Source organism: Myotis daubentonii, chromosome 14 (genome assembly GCF_963259705.1).
Source record: "Myotis daubentonii chromosome 14, mMyoDau2.1, whole genome shotgun sequence".
In the NCBI taxonomy this organism is placed as follows: domain Eukaryota; kingdom Metazoa; phylum Chordata; class Mammalia; order Chiroptera; family Vespertilionidae; genus Myotis; species Myotis daubentonii.
The window spans coordinates 49,723,426-49,746,387 of NC_081853.1; the positions used below are offsets into that span (position 1 = coordinate 49,723,426).

Sequence of the window (22,962 nt, forward strand, 5' to 3'; positions counted from 1 at the left end):
TCAGGGGGTGGGGCAGCCAGGGGGCACCTATTGGGCCACAGGACAAACCCATGATGTCAGCAAGCCCTACATAAAGGGCTGCAGAGCAGGCGCAGGTGGCAGAGCCTTCGCTGGAGCCACCTCAGGACCCCAGGCATGAAGCTCATCTTCTCTGCCCTGCTGTCCCTCCTGGCCCTTGGTGAGTGCAGGGTCCTGGGGGCGAGCCCCATCAAGTGGACATCCTACTCTCTGTGCCCCATGAGGTGGGAGCCCCCGTCATTGTGCACCCCCAGGCGGGTGTCCTGGTCCCTGCGTCCTGCAGGGTTGGCACCCAGAGCCTGCAGTCGCCAGGGGTGCAGGGCTCCTTGGGGAGGAGCCGGAGCTAGCACTTCTGAACTGGTCCCCGGCAGCCTAGAGCTGCGCAGAGCTTCCCAGCTCTATTCCAGCCTAGTGCAGCCTCCTCCAGGAAGTCTGCTGGGAGTGGTCTTCCTGAACCCTGTCCCATTTTGTCCTACTAGGACCTTTGGTACCCAAGGTACTGTTACAGGCAGTTACATGGGAGGCAAATGAGACTCAGAGTGGATGAGTGACTTGCCCAAGATACACAGCAGACCTGGGGCTCAAGATCCCAGCTCCTGTGAGGGCTGTGCTGACTTGGGCGAGGCAGAGCCTTTCTGAGCATCAGTTTCTTCATGTGAAGAATGGGCCAAACATCTTCCCACACAGCTGTGAGGGGCAGCAGCAGGGTGCCACCTGCTCAGTGGCAGGCACCTCCCCCCATCCGGGGGCAGGGGTGGTGGCCCAGACCTCCCGAGGAGACCTTTCTCAGAGGGCAGAGAGATAGATTTCTGGCTTCAGATGTGCCCAGACTAGAAGGGACGACATAGAAGGGATGAAACAATTGTTAGCTCTGTACCTAAACATCTGAAGCAATTTCTGGGGTGTCTGAGGGCACAGGCCAGTGATGGACATTAGTAATGTCCTGTCTGAGGGGCAGGGCTTCCTCAGTGAAGGGGAGGCTCCAGGCAGCAGCAGAAAGGGCTGTGATGGGCAGCACTGAGGCTGTGAGGGGGGGTGGTCAGAGGGAAAGCCCCCCAGTTCCACGCCAGCCCAATGCAGCCTCCTCTCGGACATCTGCTGGGAGGAGTAGTTAGCAGCAGTGAACTTATGTCCCCAACCTAGGGAGCACGGTGCCCCTGTCCCTGCCTTCTGGTCCCCTTCTCCACACTCCTTCCCATGAGTGCTAGGCATCCCTCTCTTCTCTAAGGCGGGATTGGGCCGGGCCAGGACCAGCTGCTCAGGGCCAACTCCCTTCTGCTCCCTGACCTGTGGCCTGCCTTTTATGGACGGTTCATACGAGTGGCATCATACAATAGGTGGTCTCCTGTGTCTGGAACCTTCCACATAGCATAAACTGGGCACATTGATATTGTGCCCATCAGTTATTCCTTTTTTGTTTTTGTTTTTAAATATATTTTATTGATTTTTTACAGAGAGGAGGGGAGAGGCATAGAGAGTTAGAAACATCGATGAGAGAGATACATTGATCAGCTGCCTCCTGCACACTCCCTACTGGGGATATGCCCGCAACCAAGGTACATGCCCCTGACCAGAATCGAACCTGGGACCCTTCAGTCCGCAGGCAGACGCTCTATCCACCAAGCCAAACCGGTTCAGACTCAGTCATTCTTTTTTATTGCCAATTCCATACTATGGATGTGGACGTCCAGGTTGTTTTCACTTTTTGGCTCTTCTGAATAATGCTGCTTTGAATATTCATGCAGGAGTCTTTTTTTTTTAATTTATGCATCTTTTTTTAATTTTATTATTATTATTATTATTATTATTATTATTTTTTATTGCTTAAAGTATTACAAAGGGTATTACATATGTGTCCATTTTTTCCCCCCGCCCTAGACAGTCCCCTAGCCTCCCCTATCCCCCGGTGTCTTATGTCCATTGGTTATGCTTATATGCATGCATACAAGTCCTTTGGTTGATCTCTTACCCCCCTACCTCCTGCACCCCCACCCTCCCCGGCCTTCCCGCTGCAGTTTGACATTCTGTTTGAGGCAGCTCTGCCTCTGTATCTATTATTGTTCAAAAGTTTATAATGGTCTCTATTATCCATGAATGAGTGAGATCATGTGCTATTTTTCCTTCATTGACTGGCTTATTTCACTTAGCATAATGCTCTCCAGTTCCATCCATGCTGTTGCAAATGGTAAGAGTTCCTTCCTTTTTAGAGCAGCATAGTATTCCATCGTGTAGATGTACCACAGTTTTCTAATCCATTCATCTACTGATGGGCACTTAGGCTGTTTCCAGATCTTAGCTATGGTGAATTGTGCCATGCAGGAGTCTTTATGTAGACATCTGTTTTCATTTCTTTGGGGAATGTATCGGGCCAACGCTCTAACTATCTGAGCTACCCGGCCAGGGACCTGGGTGGCCTGTAAAAGCTGTGAGCAAACCTGGTGCAGCCTTCTCCCCAGTTGCATAGATGGTAGCCACCAAGGCAGGCTGGCAGGAGAAGCAGCCTCAATGGGGGCACCCCGACCCATTTGGTCCACCATTTACTGCAGCTACTGCCAAGGAGTCAGGTGTCTTGTCCTTAGCTCCCTGGGCATCCCCTGGGGAGATGCTTATAGACATGACCCTCTAGAGCAGTGGTTCTCAACCTTCTGGCCCTTTAAATACAGTTCCTCATGTTGTGACCCCCAACCATAAAATTATTTTCGTTGCTACTTCATAACTGTAATGTTGCTACTGTTATGAATCGTAATGTAAGTCTCTGATATGCAGGTTGGTCTTAGGCGACCCCTGTGAAAGGTTGAGAACCGCTGCTCTAGAGGGACCTGGATTCTAGGCTGGACTTGGCCACTGCTGAGCAGCCAGCCACTCAGCCTCCTCAAGAGCCAGTTTCCGCACGAGGAGCAGGAATCCCTGCCTGTCCACCTCACAAGTGCAGGTGGGACCAGGCAGGTGGGAGAACCCCATCCACGGACTCAAGGGATCATCATCACTTTTCTAGGGTGGGAAACGCGTCAGTCACAGGAAGGAAAGAACCCAGAGCTTCCGAAGGTCTCCTTGAGTTCACCGAGCACCAGCCCTCTCTCTGGCCAGGACTGTGCGCTTACTAGGCCAGAGAGACGAGAGGCCTGCCTTAGAGGCAGAGTGGAGAGGGAAGGGGCGGAGCGGGAGAGATGGCAGAGTCTGGAAAAGCCCGTCGGAGGGGAAGGCAGCCTCTTCCGTGGGCAGTGGCTGAACCTTTACTCCTTGGCCTTTCTCCCAGGCCTGTGTCTGGCCGCCCCTAGGAAGAGCGTTCGATGGTGCACCATCTCACCAGCCGAGACAACAAAATGCTTTGCATTCCAGCGGAATCTGAGAAGAGTGCGTGGGCCCTCCATCTCCTGCGTAAGGAAAACCTCCTACACGGAGTGTATCCAGGCCATCGCGGTAAGTCAGCACCATATGCTGGGTAAGACCAAATTAATGGAAGGGAAGGGTAGGAGAGGGGAGGGGAGGGTAGGAGAGGGGAGGGAAAAGCATGGGATAAAATGAGAAACTGTGCTCTCCCCTCCTCCCTCTGCTTTTCTTCCTGGGCGCTTGTCAGTGGGGCGTGGGCCTCTCTCATAGGACACGACACTATTTTGAATGCAGAGATCCACATTCTAAAGTGGAGAGACCATGTGGGTGGGGAACCTGGGATCTCAGCATAAATTGTTTCTGTGTCTCTTTTTTTTAATTAAAATGTATAAACCACTGTGAGGGGTGTGCTCACCAGAGTTATGCAGGGTCCTGCAAACGTAGGTTTACAGTTGTTCATATGGAAAAGAATCCAATAGTTAATAAATAATAACACAAGAATAAACTCTGTGTCTCATGTACTCACAACTGTAAACCTACGTTTGCCCCATTCTGTACAGGTGGGTGGGCACCTGAGAAAGAGGCAGCGTGCCAGCTTCAAGGGTTAAAGCATTTGGGCTGGTGCCTGTTTGTCCCAAAAGAGGGCCTCTGGGCTCATGCCACCTGACCCTTCGGAAGATCCTTCCAGCCCCAGAACCTTCTGGCGTCCTGCGACCCACTTGCCTGCATGAGGGCGGGTTCGCTCCTGAAGCCGGTCTGGCCGCTTTGCTTTCAGGCAAACAAGGCGGATGCTGTGACCCTGGACGGCGGGCTGGTGTATGAGGCCGGCCTGGAACCCTACAAGCTGCGGCCTGTAGCAGCCGAGGTCTACGGGACGGAAGAGAGTGAGTTCCCCCTGGAACCCAGAGCTGGGGTGGCCGTGGCCTTGGCCCTGGGCTCTGTGGAGTCAGAGTGGATGAGTGGCCTAGGTGGGCCTTGGACAGCATCACACTTGAAGGCACAGAGTCCCCGGGTGCTTGGGGCCAGAGGTAACCCATTGCGGGAGGACACCGGTTGCTTCTTGGGGGTCAGGACAGGCTTTGGGTAGCTCTGCACCCGGAGAAACTGCAGCTCCAGGCCCCTCCCACCAGGGGCTCCTCTCCCTTGGGACCTGGCCATGAGCATTCCATTCTCCCTGGCCCTTTGCAGAGCCCCAGACCCACTATTACGCTGTGGCCGTAGCGAAGAAGGGCAGCAACTTCCAGCTGAACCAGATGGGAGGCGTGAAGTCCTGCCACACCGGCCTGAACAGGTCCGCCGGCTGGAACATCCCCATGGGTGTGCTTCGTCCGTTCCTGAACTGGGAAGGCCCCCCCACGCCCCTTCAGGAAGGTGAGGTGGCTGGGGGCTGGGGGTGATCGCAGGCAGGGAGGGGTCTCTACACACACACAGCCACTTTGGGACCACACGGGTGACTCCAAGGTTAACCTGGTGGGCTCGCTGCCCCAGCTGCCCTGGGGAACTGGTGTCTGAACTCAGAACCTCACAACAGAGGCGACAGGCCCGCAGGGGTGGAGGGAGGGGCTGCCCACGAGGAGCACACGGGAGGGGAGGCTGGCTGTGGCCAGGGCTGCCTCCCACACTGGTCCATTTCTCTGTGTCCACAGCCGCGGCCAACTTCTTCTCGGCCAGCTGTGTGCCCTGTGCGGACGGGACTCAGTACCCCAACCTGTGTCGCCTGTGCGCGGGGACAGGGCAGAACAAATGTGCCTGCTCCTCCGAGGAGCCCTACTTTGGCTACTCCGGTGCCTTCAAGTGAGTGAGACTCTCTTCTCCTCCCCAGTGGCCCTAGTGCCACAGGTCCTCAGGCCAGGAGGCCTTTTCTGTGGCCCCAGGTAGAGCTCAGCCTGCCATGGGGACCGGAGAGGAGGTGCAGTGCAGACAGAGAAACCGTGTACAAGGAGGGTGCTGACTTTGCCCAGCGCGTGCTCCCCTCACCCCTACTCCAGCCGGGGAGTAAACAGTCCTCAGCAGTGGCCGCCTGGTCTCTCCAGAGAACCGTGAATCTGGCGTTGACCTTCTGTCGTCCTGGGTTCCGTCTGCTGACTTCTGTCCTCTCCCACGGACGGACGGACGGACGGACGGGCTGAAGGAGTGTTATCATGAGACAGCAGCCAGTCCCAGGCTCCCAGCTGGGCAGGATGGCAGGCTGTCTGGGCTGATGTTAGTCTATCCTACCTGGGCCCCACCCACCTGCATCCTCCCCCCCCCCCCCCAAAGCTTGGAGACAGCGAGCCCTGCCCAATGGACTCCCTGTGCCTTTCTGCCCCCATGCTGAGGCTGACACTGACAGCCCCCCCGCCCTCCCCCCAGCCTCTGGGACTCAGGCAGTTTTGCAGAGGGAGGCCTACCTGCCTCTCTACTGGCCAGGGCTCACTTGCCCACTCAGTCTTGGGAGAAAGAACCACATGGCCAAGGATACTGAGCCTTTGTCCTCTGGTGTACAGGCTTCAAACTTCTCTTTTATGGAGAAAGACAAGGTTTTGCCCTCTCGGTTCTTAAAGCGAACGGTGGGGGCCTCTGGCCAGTACCTGAGTCCTTCCTCCTCAGATTCTACCTGGAGGGAGCCCTTGCTGCCTTCTCAGTCGGGGTGTCCCACAGCCCCCGAGCCCTGCCCTCGAGGAGCAGCACCCATGAAGAAAGCCCTGTTTTAGGGACACGAGGAAGAAGCCGCTCCGGGCTGACCCTCCCGTGCCTTCTCATTTCACAGGTGTCTGCAAGATGGGGCTGGAGACGTGGCTTTTGTCAAGGACAGTACACTGTTCGGTAAGAGCAGAGAGAGGAGCTGTGGTGCTGCCTCCTTTTCTTTTATCTTATCACTAGAGGCCCAGTGCATGAAATTTGTGCATGGGCAGGGTCCCTAGGCCTGACCTGTGATCAGGGCAATCAGGTTCCCTGCCTCCTGCGCGGCCCCCGCGCCCCCCCCCTCCCCCCCAGCCTCTTCCTTTCCTCGCTCCCTCAGTGCCCCGCTGCTGCTGGTCGCCTGCCATGTTCCGCGTTGCCCCCTGGGGGTCAGTACACAGCATAGCTAGCAATCGAACTCCCCATCTCCTGATTGAACTCCCAAGGGGACACTTTGCATATTAGCCTTTTATATATAGATAATTCTAAACACTAAGCTAATTAGATCCCTCAATTCCTGGCACACTGTTTTTTAAAAAAATGTATATTTTTATTGATTTCAGAGAGGAAGGGAGAGGGAGAGAGAAAGAGAAACATCAATGATGGGAGAGAATCATTGACCGGCTGCCTCCTGCATACCCCACACTGGGGATTGAGTCTGCAATCTGGGCATGTGTCCTGACCTGGAGTTTACTGTGGCCTCCTGGTTCATAGGTCCACGCTCAACCACTGAGCCACATTGGCTGGGCTCATGGCACACTCTTATTAAGGTTCCCCACAGGGCACAGCTCTTATTTTATGTAATTTCATAGTTTATACAATCAGTTTTCTTTAGATCAGTGTCGACTGCCTTTCTCTTCCCCTCACAGACTCCATGCCAAGGAGCTCGATACGTGCCCTCCCAGATGTACGTGGTCTTGTAAATGTCCAGGGCCCGTTTGGGTCCCTGGGTTCTAAGCTCACAGACGTTTTATTGAGCACAAGAACCCTCATTACTGAGCACTAGAAGTCATGCTGCTGCCAAAGTTTCCCATCTAGCACTTTGTCTAGACATTTCTCTATGCTGTTGTACAAATGCCTAGTTTAGTGGTTCTAACTGCTGGTGTATGCTCCATGGAACCCGTCCACCAGGGTTTCTTATCTATCACCTTAGTGATGGCCTGGGTCATCCTGTCCTTCCCTTTACCACAGAGAGCTCCGCGACTCATGCCTTTATGTGTGTCCTCTTACTGTCTTGTTAGAGAGTGCCCTGAGAGAGCACACACTGAAGCACAGTAGCTGGGTGTGCACAAATGACACATTCTACCCAGAAACACTGGGGACAGACCCATGACATTCTCTCCAAGATCTCCTGAGATAGACACACTACACTTACTCAGGACCTCAGGAGACAGGCCCGTCACACTCACCCATGACCTCAGGATCTCAGGAGACAGGCCCCTCACACTCACCCAGGACCTCCAGACACAGGCCCGTCACACTTATCAGGACCTCCAGAGACAGGCCCACCACATTCCATCCATTTTTATTCTTTCTAGGGATGTGGGTAAGGCAGCACCCCCTGGCTGGTCCCTTGGTTTGTCTCCACCACATGACCCTTTTCTAGGTGGGGTTGCCATGGAAACAGATGATGCCTGACTCAGCTTCCTTGGCTCACCAGCACCAGCACAGCCCATATGATCCACTCAGAGCATCACTGGGCCGGGCCCTAAGGCTCGCTGGGCACTGTCTTTACCTTTCTGAGTGTTATAGACTCTAGAATCTAGAGAAATCCACTGTCTTTCTTTCAGAACCCCTAATTTTTTCAACTGTGTAAGATATCTCTTTCAGCTCAAATTCCATGAGGGGAGAGGAATCGGGGCTCATGATTCTGCCTGGAGTAGGCTCCTCTGGGTCCTCCAACCCCCTCCTCTCCTCTTTTCCCCAGAGAACCTGCCAGACAAGGCTGAGAGAGACCAGTATGAGCTGCTCTGCCTAGACAATACTCGGAAGTCAGTGGATGACTTCAAGGAGTGCTCCCTGGCCCAGGTTCCTTCTCATGCTGTTGTGGCCCGAAGTGGGGATGGCAAGGAGGACTTGATCTGGAGGCTTCTCAACAAGGCACAGGTATCCACACTCCTGCTGGGATTTGATGCCAGAGGTTCCTTCCTCCCCTAACTTCCTGCCCTTCTAGAAGCCCCTCTGTAGCCTCACTGGCCAGGCGTGTCCAGTGGGCTGCTTGCCTAGGCTGCCCTCTGGACAGCAGCAGCTATGAAGCCCCTCCAGCATTACTGACTAACAGTGTCTCATGGGCTGGGACAAAGCTGGGAGGACAATGCAACATTCTCAGGACCCCAAGGTGCTTGGACCCCAGCAACACCCTAAAGAATAAGCCGTGACTGAGCTACGTCACAGAAATGGCCTGAGCCCCTTACAGGAGGAGGGCAACCAAGCTTCCCGCTCTCAGAATCACCCCTAAGTTCCAGATACTCCTTTTCACCGTTGTGGTTTTGTTTCTTTCTTATTTACTGCGACATCAGCAATTCTATGTTGTCCTTAACTAGGAGAAGTTTGGAAAAGGCAAATCGTCGGCATTCCAGCTCTTCAGCTCCCCGCGTGGGCAGAAGGACCTGCTGTTCAAAGATAATGCGCTCGGGTTTTTGAGGATCCCCCCGAAGATAGACGCTGGGCTGTACCTCGGTTCCAACTACGTCACTGCCCTCAAGGGCCTGAAGGAAAGTGAGTGAGGGCTGGCTGGTGCGGGTGGGGAGCCACAGCTGAGTCCCTGGGGAGAGCACCTCACACCCCCTGGGGCGGTCATTGCCCCATGTCCCAGCCACTGGAGGTCTCGCCGTGGTAGGTTTGATGCAGGTGTGAGTGTCTCTGCCAACCAAGTGTGAGCGTTTCAATGTGTGGGAGTGACTCCGAGAGAACGTGTCAGCCCGTGATTAATGCTGCCACGTGTCCCTGTGCACGTCAGCCTCCCAGCCCTGACAGAAAAGTCAGTCTGCCTCCTATGGGGTGAGCAAACTGCACACGGGCCAAGAGAGCCGGGGCCCCCCTGGGGTGAAGCCGGAGGCCTGGTGCACACTGCCTTGTGCCTGGGCTCTGGGCCTGGCTGGGGAGACCACAGTGGGCCCGCTCAGTCGTGGTTCTTCCCCCACGGGGGGGCTTGGCGTGGAGTGTGGGTGAACCCAGAGATGACTGCCAGCCTTAGGCGAGGTCAGAGCTGGTTCAGGGTCCCCTAGGCCATCTCTGGGGAGCTGTCCTTATCTCTGAGTTCTGGAGCTTTTATCCTGTGGGACTGAGATATTAGGCAAGTCGTTACACTAAGGAGTGAAGGGTGGATTAGAAGCCAGGAGAGGAATGGGACCGAGAAACAAGGTGGGGAGGGAACTGCCTGGGAAGGGGCTGGGCGCTGACAGTGGAGGGGGCGAGGCAGATGCCCGGAGACTCTTCCATTTGGAAGTAGGATTGGGCTGCACCCACGGGAAGGCCAAGCAGGAAGGGTGCTCAGAGTGGAGCCCGGGCTCCAGGGAGGTTGGCAGCGTGGGGTGTCCTTGGCCAGGCTCGGGGCCCCTGTTGATGCTGTGTCCCTCCGGGCAGCATCCGAGGAGGTGGAGGCGCGGCGCGCACGGGTCGTGTGGTGTGCGGTGGGCCCCGAGGAGCAGCGCAAGTGCCAGCAGTGGAGCAGCCAGAGCAATGGGACAGTGGCCTGTGCCACCGCCGCCACCACCGAGGACTGCATCGCCCTGGTCCTGGTAAGGCTGCTACTGCGGGAGCCTGTGTGGCCTGCGGGTGGGGCAGTGGGCTCCGGAGGACTCCCCAGGTCGTGGGCATCTGTTTAGACGTGACTGGGCGCTAAGAGGCACTATGGTGAGGGTAGGCAGGGGGGACCCGGGGCGGGGGTCTCCTCCAGCCCAGCACACAGAGTGCAAACAGGCACAGCTTTCTGTCAGAAAACTATTTTGTGGGGTTGCCACTCTTCCGATGATAAGAACAACGCATGATCATTGCAGGTAGTTTGGAAAAGATAGAAAGGTGTGATGTAAAATAATTAAAGAGAAACCAGCTGTGACTCACACAGAGAGACACCACCGCTGAAGTTGGGGTACTTTCCCACCCAGGACTTCCGGGGCCCCAATGCCTGTGCTGGCCACAGCACCGGCTCATACCTGTCAGGTGCTACTTGCGTCCTGTTCACTTAATGGTATATCACAGCCATGTCACATGAATATATAGTCTTTGAAAACACTTCTGAAAGACATGACTTCAGGGTATCTCTTATGGGGATGTGGCTTGGTTGTGACCCTATTCCTCTTTGTCCCCTTATTTTGTTGTTACAATAACCCCGTGATGCCTTTCCTTGAATAGAAATCTTCATACACATCTCCAGTTACTTTTTTTTTTAATTTTTAAAAAATATATTGATTTTTTACAGAGAGGAAGGGAGAGGGATAGAGAGTTAGAAACATCGATGAGAGAGAAACATTGATCAGCTGCCTCCTGCACACTCCCTACTGGGGATGTGCCAGTAACCAAGGTACATGCCCTTGACTGGAATCAAACCTGGGATCCTTGAGTCCGTAGGCTGACGCTCTATTCACTGAGCCAAACCGGTTAGGGCTCCAGTTACTTTTAATATTGTCGCAAGAAAACTAATACTGGGCCAAAGAGGGCGCGTGAGACCCTGATGACTCCCTGCTCCCATGCACATTCCTCCTGCTGGGAGCCAATGTAATTAGAAATTGCAGCTCATTTGTCCATCAACTTCGGTGCAGCCCTTGGAGTGTAGTCAGCTGGTCCCATCTGTCTCCTGAGGGAGTGAGGATGTGCAGGAGGGTGTCCCAAGGGCACTCCAGGGCACAGAGGGCTTGTTCAGGGGACAGAGGGCGAGTGCGGCCTGTGCAGGCTCTTTCCAGTGGAAATGACAGCAGGAAAGGCCGGTGGCTGGCTGAGGATTAGCAGCGCTTGCGGCGTGCCCTTTGGGTGCTCGGTTCAAACACTCCCGCCTCTTTCTGCTGCTTTCCTGGGACAGCTGCCATCAAGCCGTTCTCTCTGAGAGCGGTCCAGCCAGGCGGGACACGAGTGGCCTCACCCTGATGCCGCAGAGTCGCTTGTCTTTGCAGAAAGGAGAAGCTGACGCCATGAGCTTGGACGGAGGATTCATCTACATCGCGGGCAAATGCGGTTTGGTGCCTGTGCTGGCAGAGAGCCAAAGTAAGTGTGCGTGTGGGGGTGTCCTCTCTGGTTTATTCCCCTGGGCCATGGGCTGGGGGTGGAGGAGCCACCCCACTCTGTGGGTCCAGGTGGAGGCACTGAGAAGGATGGATACGTTCAAACAGGAGAATCAGGGGAAGAGTGAACACAAGGGCTGTGTTCTCCACAGAGCCAAGGTTCCTCTTCGTAATTCAAAAATTACAATGTGGCCCAGTAATTCCCCCGTGGGGTCAAAAGGTGCCTAAGTATAAGTTGAGTGTCGACCTATGAACCAGGAGGTCATGGTTCAATTCCCGGTCAGGGCACATGCCTGGGTTTTGGGCTGGATCCCCAGTAAGGGGGGTGCGGGAGGCAGCCGATCCATGATTCTCTCATCATTAGTGTTTCTCCCTCTCTCTCCCTCTCCCTTCCTCTCTGAAATCTATAAAAAAAATTAGTTTAATGCATTTTAATAGCAAACTTACAGGAACATCACAGAAAAGAGGCAACATTAAAAGCACGTACTTGCATGTAGGGCAATCAGTCAGAAAGTATAGTGAATGGATGGGATCTACTGCGTGATTCCGTTAGTTGCCATCAGTAAGAAATGGACTTGTCTTAAAAAAAATCCAAATGCTGGCATTGTCCAGAAAAATTTAACAGGCTTATTTATATTGTTATAAAGTTGAACTGCTGAAACTTGTTTACTGAAGCATTTTTACATGCATTAATGCTTTATGTCCCTACTTTATATTTAAGAAATTTGCACATAAATGAAAATAGAAAAACTGCAATACCTAATTTCTGTCCCCTATTTTCCACTTGCAGTATTTTACTTAGGTACCTTTTGACCCCATGGGGGAATGGCAGAGAATGTAACATTCAGAACTACCAATAACAGGAAAAAGAGAAATTTTTTTAAAGAATGAAATGTTTTTTTATCATAGCATATTCTTTTGTTTTATTTTGTTCTGTTAATCCTCACCCAAGGATATTTTTCCATTTACTTTTAGAGAGAGTGGAAGGGAGAGAGAGACAGAGAGAAACATCAGTGAGAAAGACACATCAATTGTCTCCTGTACCTTCCAGGCCAGGGAACCTGCAACCAAGCTACATGCCCTTGACTGGAATTGAACCCGGGACCCTTTAGTCCGCGGGCTGACGCTCTATCCACTGAGCCAAACCGGCTAGGGCCATAGCATATCCTCCTTGTATGCAGCATACTAGATGGATGTCTTTTGACACATGGATAGCACACAGGTTGGTGTCTTCAAAAAGCCCAACCAGGTAGACCTTATGCCTCCTGCAGAGCACCAACAGCTGCACCCTGGGAACACAGATCTGGTTTGAAGTCCTGAGCAATTTCTCGCACCAGATGCTGGAAGGGAAGTTTGTGAATCAGAAGTTCAGTAGACTTCTGATAACGTCCAATTGCACTCAGTGCTGGGGGACCAGGCCTGTAACGATGCAGTTTCTTCACCACACCAGTAGAGGGCGCACTCTCACCAGCAGCTTTGGTAGCCAGGTGCTTCCTAGGTGCTTTACCACCAGTGGATTTGCAGGCATCTGCTTTTTTTTTTTTTTTTTTTTTTTTAAATATATTTTATTGATTTTTTACAGAGAGGAAGGGAGAGAGAGAGTTAGAAACATCGATGAGAGAGATGAGAGAGAAACACCGATCAGCTGCCTCCTGCACATCTCCTACTGGGGATGTGCCCGCAACCCAGGTACATGCCCCTGACCGCAATCGAACCTAGGACCTTTCAGTCCGCAAGCCGACGTTCTATCCACTGAGCCAAACCGGTTTCGGCAGGCATCTGCTTTTTATGATCTGTGGTATAGAGACCTCTTCACTTACCCCTTCTCCTTCGGCTGGAGCTGGCACTGGCCTTAGAAACGTTTTTGGAAATATTTCAGGAAAGTATAATATGCATACAGAAAAGTGCACATAAGGGTACAACTCCATGGCATTTCACACTGGTGCATCCCCTGGCGCTAGTGCCCAGATCAAGACACAGCAGGTTTCACAAATCCCTGTGTGCCCTCCTGTCACCAGCCCCCTTACTCCAGCAAGGGTATCGACTCCTGACCTCCCAGGGCACGGATCAGTTCTGCTTATTTTTGAACTTCATGTAAAAGGAGCTGCATAGCGCATGCTGTTTTATCTCTTGCTCAGTGTTATACTTGTGCTGTTCCTCCTTGTGGTGCGTGGTGTAGACTATTCAGTCTTGCATGTAGTCTATTGTGTGGCTCTACCGCTGTTATTTATCCACCTGGGCCATTCCCAGGGGGTGGTGCCTGTGAATAGCGCTGCTTGGGAACGTCCGAGTCTGTGTCTGTGGTGAACACATGGGAGCAGCTCTGCTGCCTGGAGCCACTGGGACAGTCTTCAAATTCGAGTCCGCACTGTTGAGATTTAAAAGTTTGTGACTTCTCAATAAATCGGAGCGTTTCATGATGTTTTTGCTTGTCTTTCTTCTTTCAGAATCCGAAGAGAGCGGTAACTCTGACTGTGTGAATAGACCAGTGGAAGGTGAGTTGGAATTGGTTATTTTCAGGGTCAAGGGTAAGTTCTTGTTGCTGGAGGAAGAGGTGGCAGGTACTGTAAAAAACTCACAGAAAGAAACGCAGCCAAAGTTCTTGTGAAGATGCAAGTAATTCGTAGACAATTACAACGGATGTTAGATTGGCCTTTGCACTTGGCAGAGAACTTGCAGAGTCTCTCATTGCGTCCTGGCCACGTGGGAGGTGAGGTGTTCCATCTCCATCTCCTATGGATGAGGAACAGTGGCTCAGAGAGTCTCCTGATCTCACTCACAGGCCTAGACATTGCTGCTGTGGCAGCTCCCGTCCCTTGTGCTAATGCCCTGCTCTGCACACCAGCCCCACCTGCCCGCCCAGAGCTGGTGCTGGCTCAGCTTCGGAGGAGCTGTGCGCTGCCCACAGTGGGAGTCTGTCAGGTGCACCCTGGCAGGAGGAGGACTGGCAGCGCAGGACTCAGCACCGGGCGGTCCAGACAGCACTTAGCCTGGTGGCCGCCATCGCTCTGGCCCAGTGCATAGTGCAGTTGGTGATTTATGCACCATTGGGGTCACGCTAGACGTTCAGTGTTTGTTGCTTTAGTAGCTCACAGTTAAAGGTGAGTTTCTGGTTTATAGGGTGTGGCTGGTGTGGCTGGTCAAGGATGTCCCCAGCAATCACAGAAAGAATCAGCTTTTCTTACTATCTCATTTCATAGCCCCAAGGACAGCAGCGTAAGCCTTTGTGGTCCACCTAACAATGCGGTACCTGCGGGGGAGGGGGAGGAAGCATTGCTGATGGTGCTTCTTGACCAGCTTCGGTCTGAGGTGCAGACAGCTGCACCAGCGTCCATCTGCCAGGCCCCTGGAGATGAAGACTTGCTCTTCTGTCATCCAAGGGTATCGAGCCGTGGCGGTTGTCAAGAAATCAAATGCTGGCTTCACCTGGAATTCTCTGAAAGGCAAGAAGTCCTGCCACACCGCCGTGGGCAGGACTGCAGGCTGGAACATCCCCATGGGTCTGCTCTTCAACCAGACAGGCTCCTGTAAATTTGGTAAGGAGTCCGGAGGGAGGAGGGCGGGCCACCCTGGGGTGGACGTGGAAGGTTCCACAGGAATCTCAGGGAAGGAGGGGGTGGGGATTGGCAGGCCCACAGCCTGTATGGGTGTCAGCAAGTTCTCCGCGTGGCTGCCTCGCAGTCCGGATGCGTTGAATGGTTCTCTGCACACCTGCCCTGCCCACCCCACTCCGAGGTAACTCACTGGAGTCTCAGTCCGTTTCTCTGCACATGGCCAAGTTCATCAGTGCAGTCCCCAGCTCAAGGCTTGGCCATGGGACCTTCTGTGGGTCCCATCATAGACTCCTCCCCAGCCCCAGGCAGATTTCCTGCCTATGCCTGCAGTCCGAAGCCTTTCCTGATTTCCGGTGGGCCCCGGATTGGTGGTGACACGTCACTGTTTGTGACAGTGGCTGTGTTCTCTCTGTCCCAGGCACTAGAATGAGCCTGACCCAGGATGCATCCCCTGCTAGGTAAGGCGTGGGTGTGAAGTCAGGTAGGAAGAGCTGACTTCCCATGTGCCTTCCCCACAGATGAATTCTTCAGTCAGAGCTGTGCTCCCGGGTCCGACCCGAACTCCAACCTCTGCGCACTGTGTATTGGCAATGAAGCGCGCCAGAGCAAGTGTGCCCCCAATAGCAATGAGAGATACTACGGCTACACTGGGGCTTTCCGGTGAGTGCCCCCCGGAGAGGGCCTGTGCCTCCAGCATCTTGGCACTGCATTCTAAGGGGCCACATGTGGCCTGTCACAGCAGAGCCAGGGGCTACCTTGGGGGTCTGCTGATGGGCTGTTCCCCCCACACTCACCACCCCGGAAGTGGGTGCTGGCACTGGGCAGTCTGACCTCAGCTCTGCTGGGCTCCTCCTTGAGGCCTGGAGCCAAAGTCAACCTCAGGGGCCCTCAATGGCCTCATCCTCAAAGTCAAATAGATAGAGCCCGTGGGACCTTAAGTCCTATCTACAGTTCAAATTTATGGGGAAGAATCATTTTTCACAGCCACCACTCTCTCCCCCACGATAGAACCTCATGCTTCCCATTTCACTTTTCTCTTTGATTTTGGCCTGAGAGATGGCAAAGAGAAAAAGCAGCATTGCAGGGCTATTCTCCACTAGTTAAGTGGGAAATAACAACAATAAAAAAAGGTTTTCAGAATGATAACCGCTTAGTTATTTACAGTGATGATCCACAACCCACCTTTTGTAATCCCATTCGTGAGGATTCTCAGTGGCACTTAGTACATTAGGGTTTGGAGGGAACCAGTCCTTCTCTCCATTCTCCAATAATATATTTCACCAGCAGGTGGCATCATGCATCTGCAAGCAACATGGGTCAAAGGGTGGTCTTGGAACTTTTTAGTATAAATTCAGTAGCCTTCTCTCCAGGGATGGGAGGATATAAAAGTAGCTTTTACTATATTGTCTCTGTACCCCCGGGTGTGATCGCATCGGTCTCCATATCTCCTGACATTTCTCCAGATCTGTAGTGCCCTCTGGCTGCTTGTCCGTATTTTTTTTTTTTTTTTATTGGCTTGTCCGTATTTAAAGAGAGAAGCACCAGAGCTGACTGTTAGCTCTGCATCAGCTGCCACATCTTGGCGAGTATGGGCCTCACTGTCGGGCAGTTGGTTTGTGTCATTTCGCTGTGGGACATCTAAGTATCAGGTCCCATAGACATCTTCTTTGAGTTGATCAGATTTTCCTTGGGAGCCTGGGAGAGGTAAGCGGCTATGAATGAACCTTCCAAGATATAGTTTTCACTCCATTCCATGATTTCAGCATTGGGCCTCTGCCCTCAACTGGGTTTGGTTCTCTAGTCCATAGTGTTGTTCAGGTTCAATCTCCCTGTGAACAAACCTTCAGTCTCCTGCCAGGGCGAGGAGGAGCTGCACGGGCTGGGCGGGCGCCTACCCTGCACCTACGTCAGCTCTCTCCACTCTTGTTCTCAGTCCCTTTCAATGGTGTTGCTAGTTGTCGAGCCTTTCGGGAGTTCGCCCTTCACAGCAGCTTTTTTTCTGGGCTCCCCCGCTTCCCCCTTATGTTGCAGCTGTTTATTGCTCTGCTGGGCCAATTACTGCTCCCCCACTGCTCGCTAACGTCCAAATGCTGTCATTATCTTCTCTCTTTCTCTCCTTGTGCTCCTCTCTCCTGTCAGCTTAAAACTTTAAAAAAATCTCATAAATATCATTTTATTGGGACTTTAGGAGGTGGGAAGCTACACATATGTGTTCAACCTTCTATTTTAAACCTAAAGTTCCTGGAAATATTTTGTCTTTATCTTTTCTATGTTTACTTCAATGTTTCGAAATGTATATTGCAAATATTTATGAAAACTCTGATAGTTTCTCTTCTCCGGCACTGAGTTTCTTTTCTGGACCATGTTAGGTGCCTGGCGGAGAATGCGGGAGACGTTGCGTTTGTGAAAGATGCCACTGTCCTGGAGAACACGAATGGTAAGCGGAGTTTCCCTTTCCCCTTCGGAGCAGAGTCTCTGGCATCACAGCGCCTCCTACTGGTCATATTTGCAGCTGGGAAGATGTACAAGTTTCCAGACTTAAGTTAACTTGGAAATTTTTACTTTGGAAATGTCTATAGGTGTCACATTGATTTTTTAAAATATATTTTATCGATTTTTTTTTTACAGAGAGGAAGGGAGAGGGATAGAGAGTTAGAAACATCGATGAGAGAGAAACATCTATCAGCTGCCTCCTGCACACATCCTACTGGGGATGTGCCCGCAACCGAGGTACACGCCCTTGACCCGAATTGAACCTGGGACCCTTGAGTCAGCAGGCTGACACTCTATCTACTGAGCCAAACCGGTTAGGGCATGTCACATTGATTTTAACCACCCCCCACCTCTCTCTCTCTCTCTCTCTCTCTCTCTCTCACACACACACACACACACACACACACACACACACACACACACACACCAGCAATACTCAGTAGCTAATGTCTCCTGGCTTTCTCTAGACAGCCACAGAAACACACCATCTGCCTGTCCCAGCCTATGGGAGACTGAATGTGGATGATACTACAAAAAAAAAAAAATCAAACATATGCAAATGAAACTTCCCTTCATACAAGGAAGTAGGAACCTTCATTCAGCCCCATGTGAGTCACTGTCTGGAAACTCCTTGGGAGTAAATGGGGACAAAATCACAGGCAGATGCAGATGCCAGAGGATAGTCTATCAGATGACGTTGAATAATCACTCTCCTGATCTCTAGATGAAAAGCGTAATGACCAAATTCGAGACTCCAGAGTGCACCCCTCTCCTCAGTCCCACTCAGCTTCCCCACCCCTCCTGCTCAGCAGGTGCCTTCCCATTTCGTCCCCTGAGAAAGAACAGCCCCAGCTTTCTGCCCTCCTCCTTCGAAGACAACAACAGTCACAGCCGCTCCTTCCTCCTCACATCGCTTGGGAGAGGGGTCAAGGCCAGACATGTAAACTTAGAATGACCCAATAGCAAATGGACAAAGACAAGAGAATGGATGGAGTGTTTTCTTGAGGGGGGATGGCAGGAGAGTAGCAGAGGCCTGAACATGAACCCGCACTTGCATGCACACAGACATGCATACGATTCCATTTAGAATTTATGAACCATTCATCTAAGTGGTCTCCAGGGATCAGATGTCAGGTTTAATTTTAAACTTCTGTAGGATTTTACAACTGTATTTTATTGGGACTGACCATATATTTGAGAAACCCTTAGACATTCCTTCTTTTCTCAGGCTACACTAAGAGCATTTGAATATGAAAGGAAAGAGGAAACAATTTGTTCTTGAACATAAACCAGCTATTCTTTTTCTGGAACTCACTGGGAAATATGGCACAGATAGAGGGTTTTCTTCTTAGAAACTAAATAAATAAATAAATAAATTAACAGCTTTGTCTGGCCGGCATGGTTCGGTGGCTGAGTGTTGACCTATGAACCAGCAGATCATGGTTCAATTCCCAGTCAGGGCACATGCCCGGTTGCAGGCTCGATTCCCAGTAGGGGACATGCAGGAGGCAGCCAATTGATGATTCTCTCTCATCATTTATGTTTTTATCTCTCTCTCCCTCCCCTTCCTTTCTAAAATCAATAAACAATATTTAAAAACATTTAACAGCTTTTTTGACATACAATTCACATACTATAAACCCACCCGTTCAGAGTGGACAGTTCAGTGGTCTCCAGTGCAGTCACTTCCCCTCACCTCTCTCTCAGAGCTGGCAGCACCTGTCCACATTCTGTCTCCCTAGATTGGCCTATTCTGGACATTTCACATAAATTTCATCCTATAATATGTGGCCTTTTGTGACTGGCTACTTTCAAGGTTCATGCATGTATTGATGTGTATCAGTACTTCCCTCCTTTTCATGGCTGACTTCTATTTCATTGCATGGACACAGCATTAATACGTGTTTGACAACGCTTTCTTCTCTCCCCTTCACATCATCACAAGTCCAGTGGGTGCATTTCAAGAGGCCAGTGGGTGGTGACACCCACCCAGAAGGCCCCTTGGACTGATGCCACCTTCTTCTTTCCCCAGGAAAGGGCACTGAGGATTGGGCTAAGGATTTGAGGCTGGAGGACTTCGAGCTCTTGTGCCTCAACGGCACCCGGAAGCCTGTGACTGAGGCTAAGAGCTGCTACCTGGCCAAGGCCCCAAATCATGCTGTGGTATCTCGGAGAGATAAGGTGGAGCACCTGGAGCAGGTGCTGCTCGACCAGCAGGTATGCACTACCAGGGCCCTCTGCCCTCTCTCGGTTGCATGGGCTCTGTCAGGTGGGGCAACTGCAGAGCTGGGTCAACCAGCCCATGCCAAGCCTTTCTCTCCAGTCCCCCTGCCTGAAGCTGGTGAGAGTATTTGCTTCAGGCCACGGGGCTGCCCAGAGTCTCAGTGAGAACTGTCCCGGGATTTCTAGGACTGACCTAACTTCTGCCCCCAGTCTCCTGCCCCTGGCCTTGAGCTCACTGCCAGCCCGGCTCAGTCCCTTCTTAGTTCTTCAGGCAAAGACGGTGGCTGAGCCTTCCTCCCACAACTAGGTAGAGTGGCTTACTCAACGCTCCCCAAGTCTGGGCCAACTGAGCAATGTCTAGACAAGGCCACTGCATTTGTCATCTCCAAAAGCAGCTCACCCAGAACTTCGGTAGCCTTGAGGCAGTCTCTGAGAGTGGTGTGAAGGAAATCCTACCACTTCCTTACAGTCTGCCATCTCTATTAGAACTCCTAGTTTTGTATTAAAACATCATGCTCAGCCGGTGTGGCTCAGTGGTTGAGTGTTGACCTATGAACCAGGAGGTCATGGTTTGATTCCAGGTCGGGGCCCATGGCCAGGTTGCAGGCTCGATCCCCAGTGGGAGGTGTGCAGGAGGCAGCCAATCAATTATTCTCTCTCATTGTTGATGTTTCTATCTCCCTCTCCCTCTCCCTTCCTCTATAAAAACAAACAAACAAACAAACAAACAAACAAACAAACAAACAAACAAACAAAAAACCCATCGCATCTCCAGGTGCACTTTAAAGATAGGGGCCCTGAAATGGTACCCATAGGCATAATAAGAGGCATTATGGAGCCCTCATGGTGGCGCCCGCTCAGGTGCTGGTAAGAGGTCTGCTGTTGATGAGGTGCTCAGTGTCCCCCTCGCCTCCCCAGCATGCTCAGCCCTGTGGGAGGTCTGGGCGTGGAGGAGGAACTGTGGCCCAGGGAGGCCAAGTGCCCTGCCAAGGCAATGGCCTGTGGGGGGCAGATGATGTCCAGTGCAGACTGCCTCTCCGGGAGAGCTGGCCAGTTAGAAGGCTGCTGGGGACCGACATTTGGGGCAGATCCCCCAAACCCTCAGCTGTCACTTAGTCACAGATTAGGAAGGAAGGAGAGGTGGCAGGGGGTGAGATCTGAGAGGTCGAAGGCCTGGGAGCTGCCCTGGGTGGGTCTGCCACCTGGGGCCTGGGTAGCAGGAGGACGTGGGGCAGGGAACGAGTCCAGAACTGAGCTCCTTTTGTCCATGTTTGTCCCAGGGCTGATCCTGGCGGGAAGGGTGTCCTTGATCTCCCCAATGCAGATACTCACCTGCTGTCCTCTGCTCCTCACGTGCTGTCTGCCCTTTGACACAGGCTAAGTTTGGAAGAAATGGACGTGACTGCCCAGGCACGTTTTGCTTGTTCCAGTCGGAAACCAAAAACCTTCTTTTCAATGACAACACCGAGTGTCTGGCCAACCTCCAAGGCAAAACGACGTATGAGAAATATTTGGGAGCAGAGTACGTCACGGCCGTTGGGAATCTGAGGCAATGCTCCACCTCCCGTAAGTGGACTGTCAGTGGCATCTCCCAGAAACCACCATGGGGGAAGTTCAAGGTTGGCGGGCCAAGCAGGACCCTTGGAGGCAAGATGGTTATAAAAATGTTAAGGCAACGGAATGCCTCTATGCCTCAGCAAGTTACAATCTCATTGACGAGGTGAAAGAAATGAAGACTAAAATAAAGCAGGAGATAATATGCTGAATTTTATCATTCTGATAGTGACGGCCATGCAGTTTTTAGAAACTGACCATTTTATTCAGTAAAATGAAATGTGTGTGTATGTATGTATATGTGTATGTATATAGACACATATGTATTGAAAAAGGGCAAATTCCGGTGTCTAGACAGTTACCCCAAATACCAACTATAGAGAATATGAATGCTCAAAATAGCATTTTAGCCAGAAATATGTACTGACAACAATTCAATCCTTTAAAAACATTAAGAAGACACCGCAGAGCACTGTGAGGCTCCGGACGATGATTCTGAGATTCTGTGGCCCCAGGTCATCCAGAGTCAGAGGCATCCGATGGGGGAGGGGCGGTGGTCCACGGGTGGGGTGTAGGACCAAGAATCTCCGTATTAGTGGCTCTCAACTCGAGAGATTTTGCCCTTGAGGGGCCACTTGGCAATACCTGGAGATATTTTTGATTCTCATAACTTAGAGGGCGCTGCTGGTACCTGTGGGTAGAAGCCAGGGATGCTACTAAAGAGCATAGAACAGCCCTCACAACAGAAGTCCCGGCTGCAAATTGGGTGCCAAGGAGGAGAGCCCTGCTCTCGCTCAGCCGAGGTCTCGGGGAACTGAACTGTGCTGCCCGTGTTTGTAGGCAACATTCGGAGAAACCCAGTGGGAGGGCCGGTCATGCGAGCAGCCAGCTCACGGTGGCATAGACTGCACCCCCCGAGGGCAGGGCCGGCCTGTCCAGGCTGAACCCTCGGCACTTAGCACGGTGGCTCATGTGTGAGTGAATGCGTGAATGAGCAGTGCACTCTATTGCACAATCTGCACACAGAGGATGCACATTCCTGCAGTCTGGGAACCATCAATGTCGGTGAGAGACAAGCTGGGTGGGGGTCATGTCACTCAGGCCAGAGCAGGGAATGGCCCAGGCTGGGAGGCCACCGCTGCCATGTGCTGCCGTGGGCCGTGGGGAAATGTGAGCAGAGCAAGCATGACTAACGGTGGTGGGAAAAGGGCGGAAGAAAGCCTCTGTTTTAGTATCCTCCTTGATTGATGTCTTGATTACAAAAGAAATCAGTGTCTGAATCTCCTGCTTTTTTGTGCCCACAGCACTTCTGGAAGCCTGTGCCTTCCTGAGGAGGTAAAACCCAAGAAGATGGCCCAGTCCCACAGGGAGCCTCGGCCCTCGCTGGCACCCGCCCCGCGCCCCCCCCCCCCCCTACATCCCCAGGCCCCCGGGGCCTCTTCTCCCTTCCCCCGGGCAGTGTGCTAGTCACACCTGTTTGCACAATTCCCTGCTGTCATCCTCGCAAGAAATAAAACCAGAAATGCTGTTGATTTTCATTCCTTATTAAGCATCGTTCATCTTTTTTAGAATTTTATGCTGAAATCTTTGTCTGACCCAACACCTGCCTAGCTGAACCTTTCCCCAGCCAACCTCTTCACACTGGTCTGAGCGGCCGCCTTCAGTGTCTTCAGTGGGGTGGGTGGGGGGTGCTCCTGCCTTTTCTCGTCACCTCACTGTGCTTCTATTTTAACCTGTTCATTCTCCTGCCTGGTTCCGGAAAAGGACTCCCCTGCCCCCCAGCCCAGCCTAGGAGCCTTTCCATCTCCCCTCTGAGCGCTTCACTGTTTCTGATCCTGCTGACCACCCGCTCCTTCTTCTTTCTTTTTTAAAACATATTTTTATTGATTTCAGAGAGGAAGGAAGAGGGAGAG

At 52.3% G+C, this 22,962-nt stretch overlaps 1 protein-coding gene across 1 annotated transcript; it reads left to right on the forward strand.

The window, feature by feature from the left end:
• The first annotated feature begins 40 nt into the window (after positions 1–40).
• LTF (lactotransferrin) lies at positions 41–22,587 on the forward strand. The gene is made up of 17 exons (XM_059664296.1): positions 41–178; positions 3,275–3,438; positions 4,124–4,232; positions 4,537–4,719; positions 4,995–5,142; positions 6,098–6,153; positions 7,937–8,115; positions 8,553–8,727; positions 9,595–9,749; positions 11,118–11,208; positions 13,673–13,720; positions 14,606–14,761; positions 15,298–15,439; positions 17,149–17,216; positions 19,305–19,489; positions 20,872–21,061; positions 22,354–22,587. Exons 1-17 carry the CDS (start codon positions 136–138, stop codon positions 22,386–22,388), a joined length of 2,127 nt encoding a protein of 708 aa, XP_059520279.1. The 5' UTR covers positions 41–135; the 3' UTR covers positions 22,389–22,587.
• The last annotated feature ends 375 nt before the right edge of the window (positions 22,588–22,962 follow it).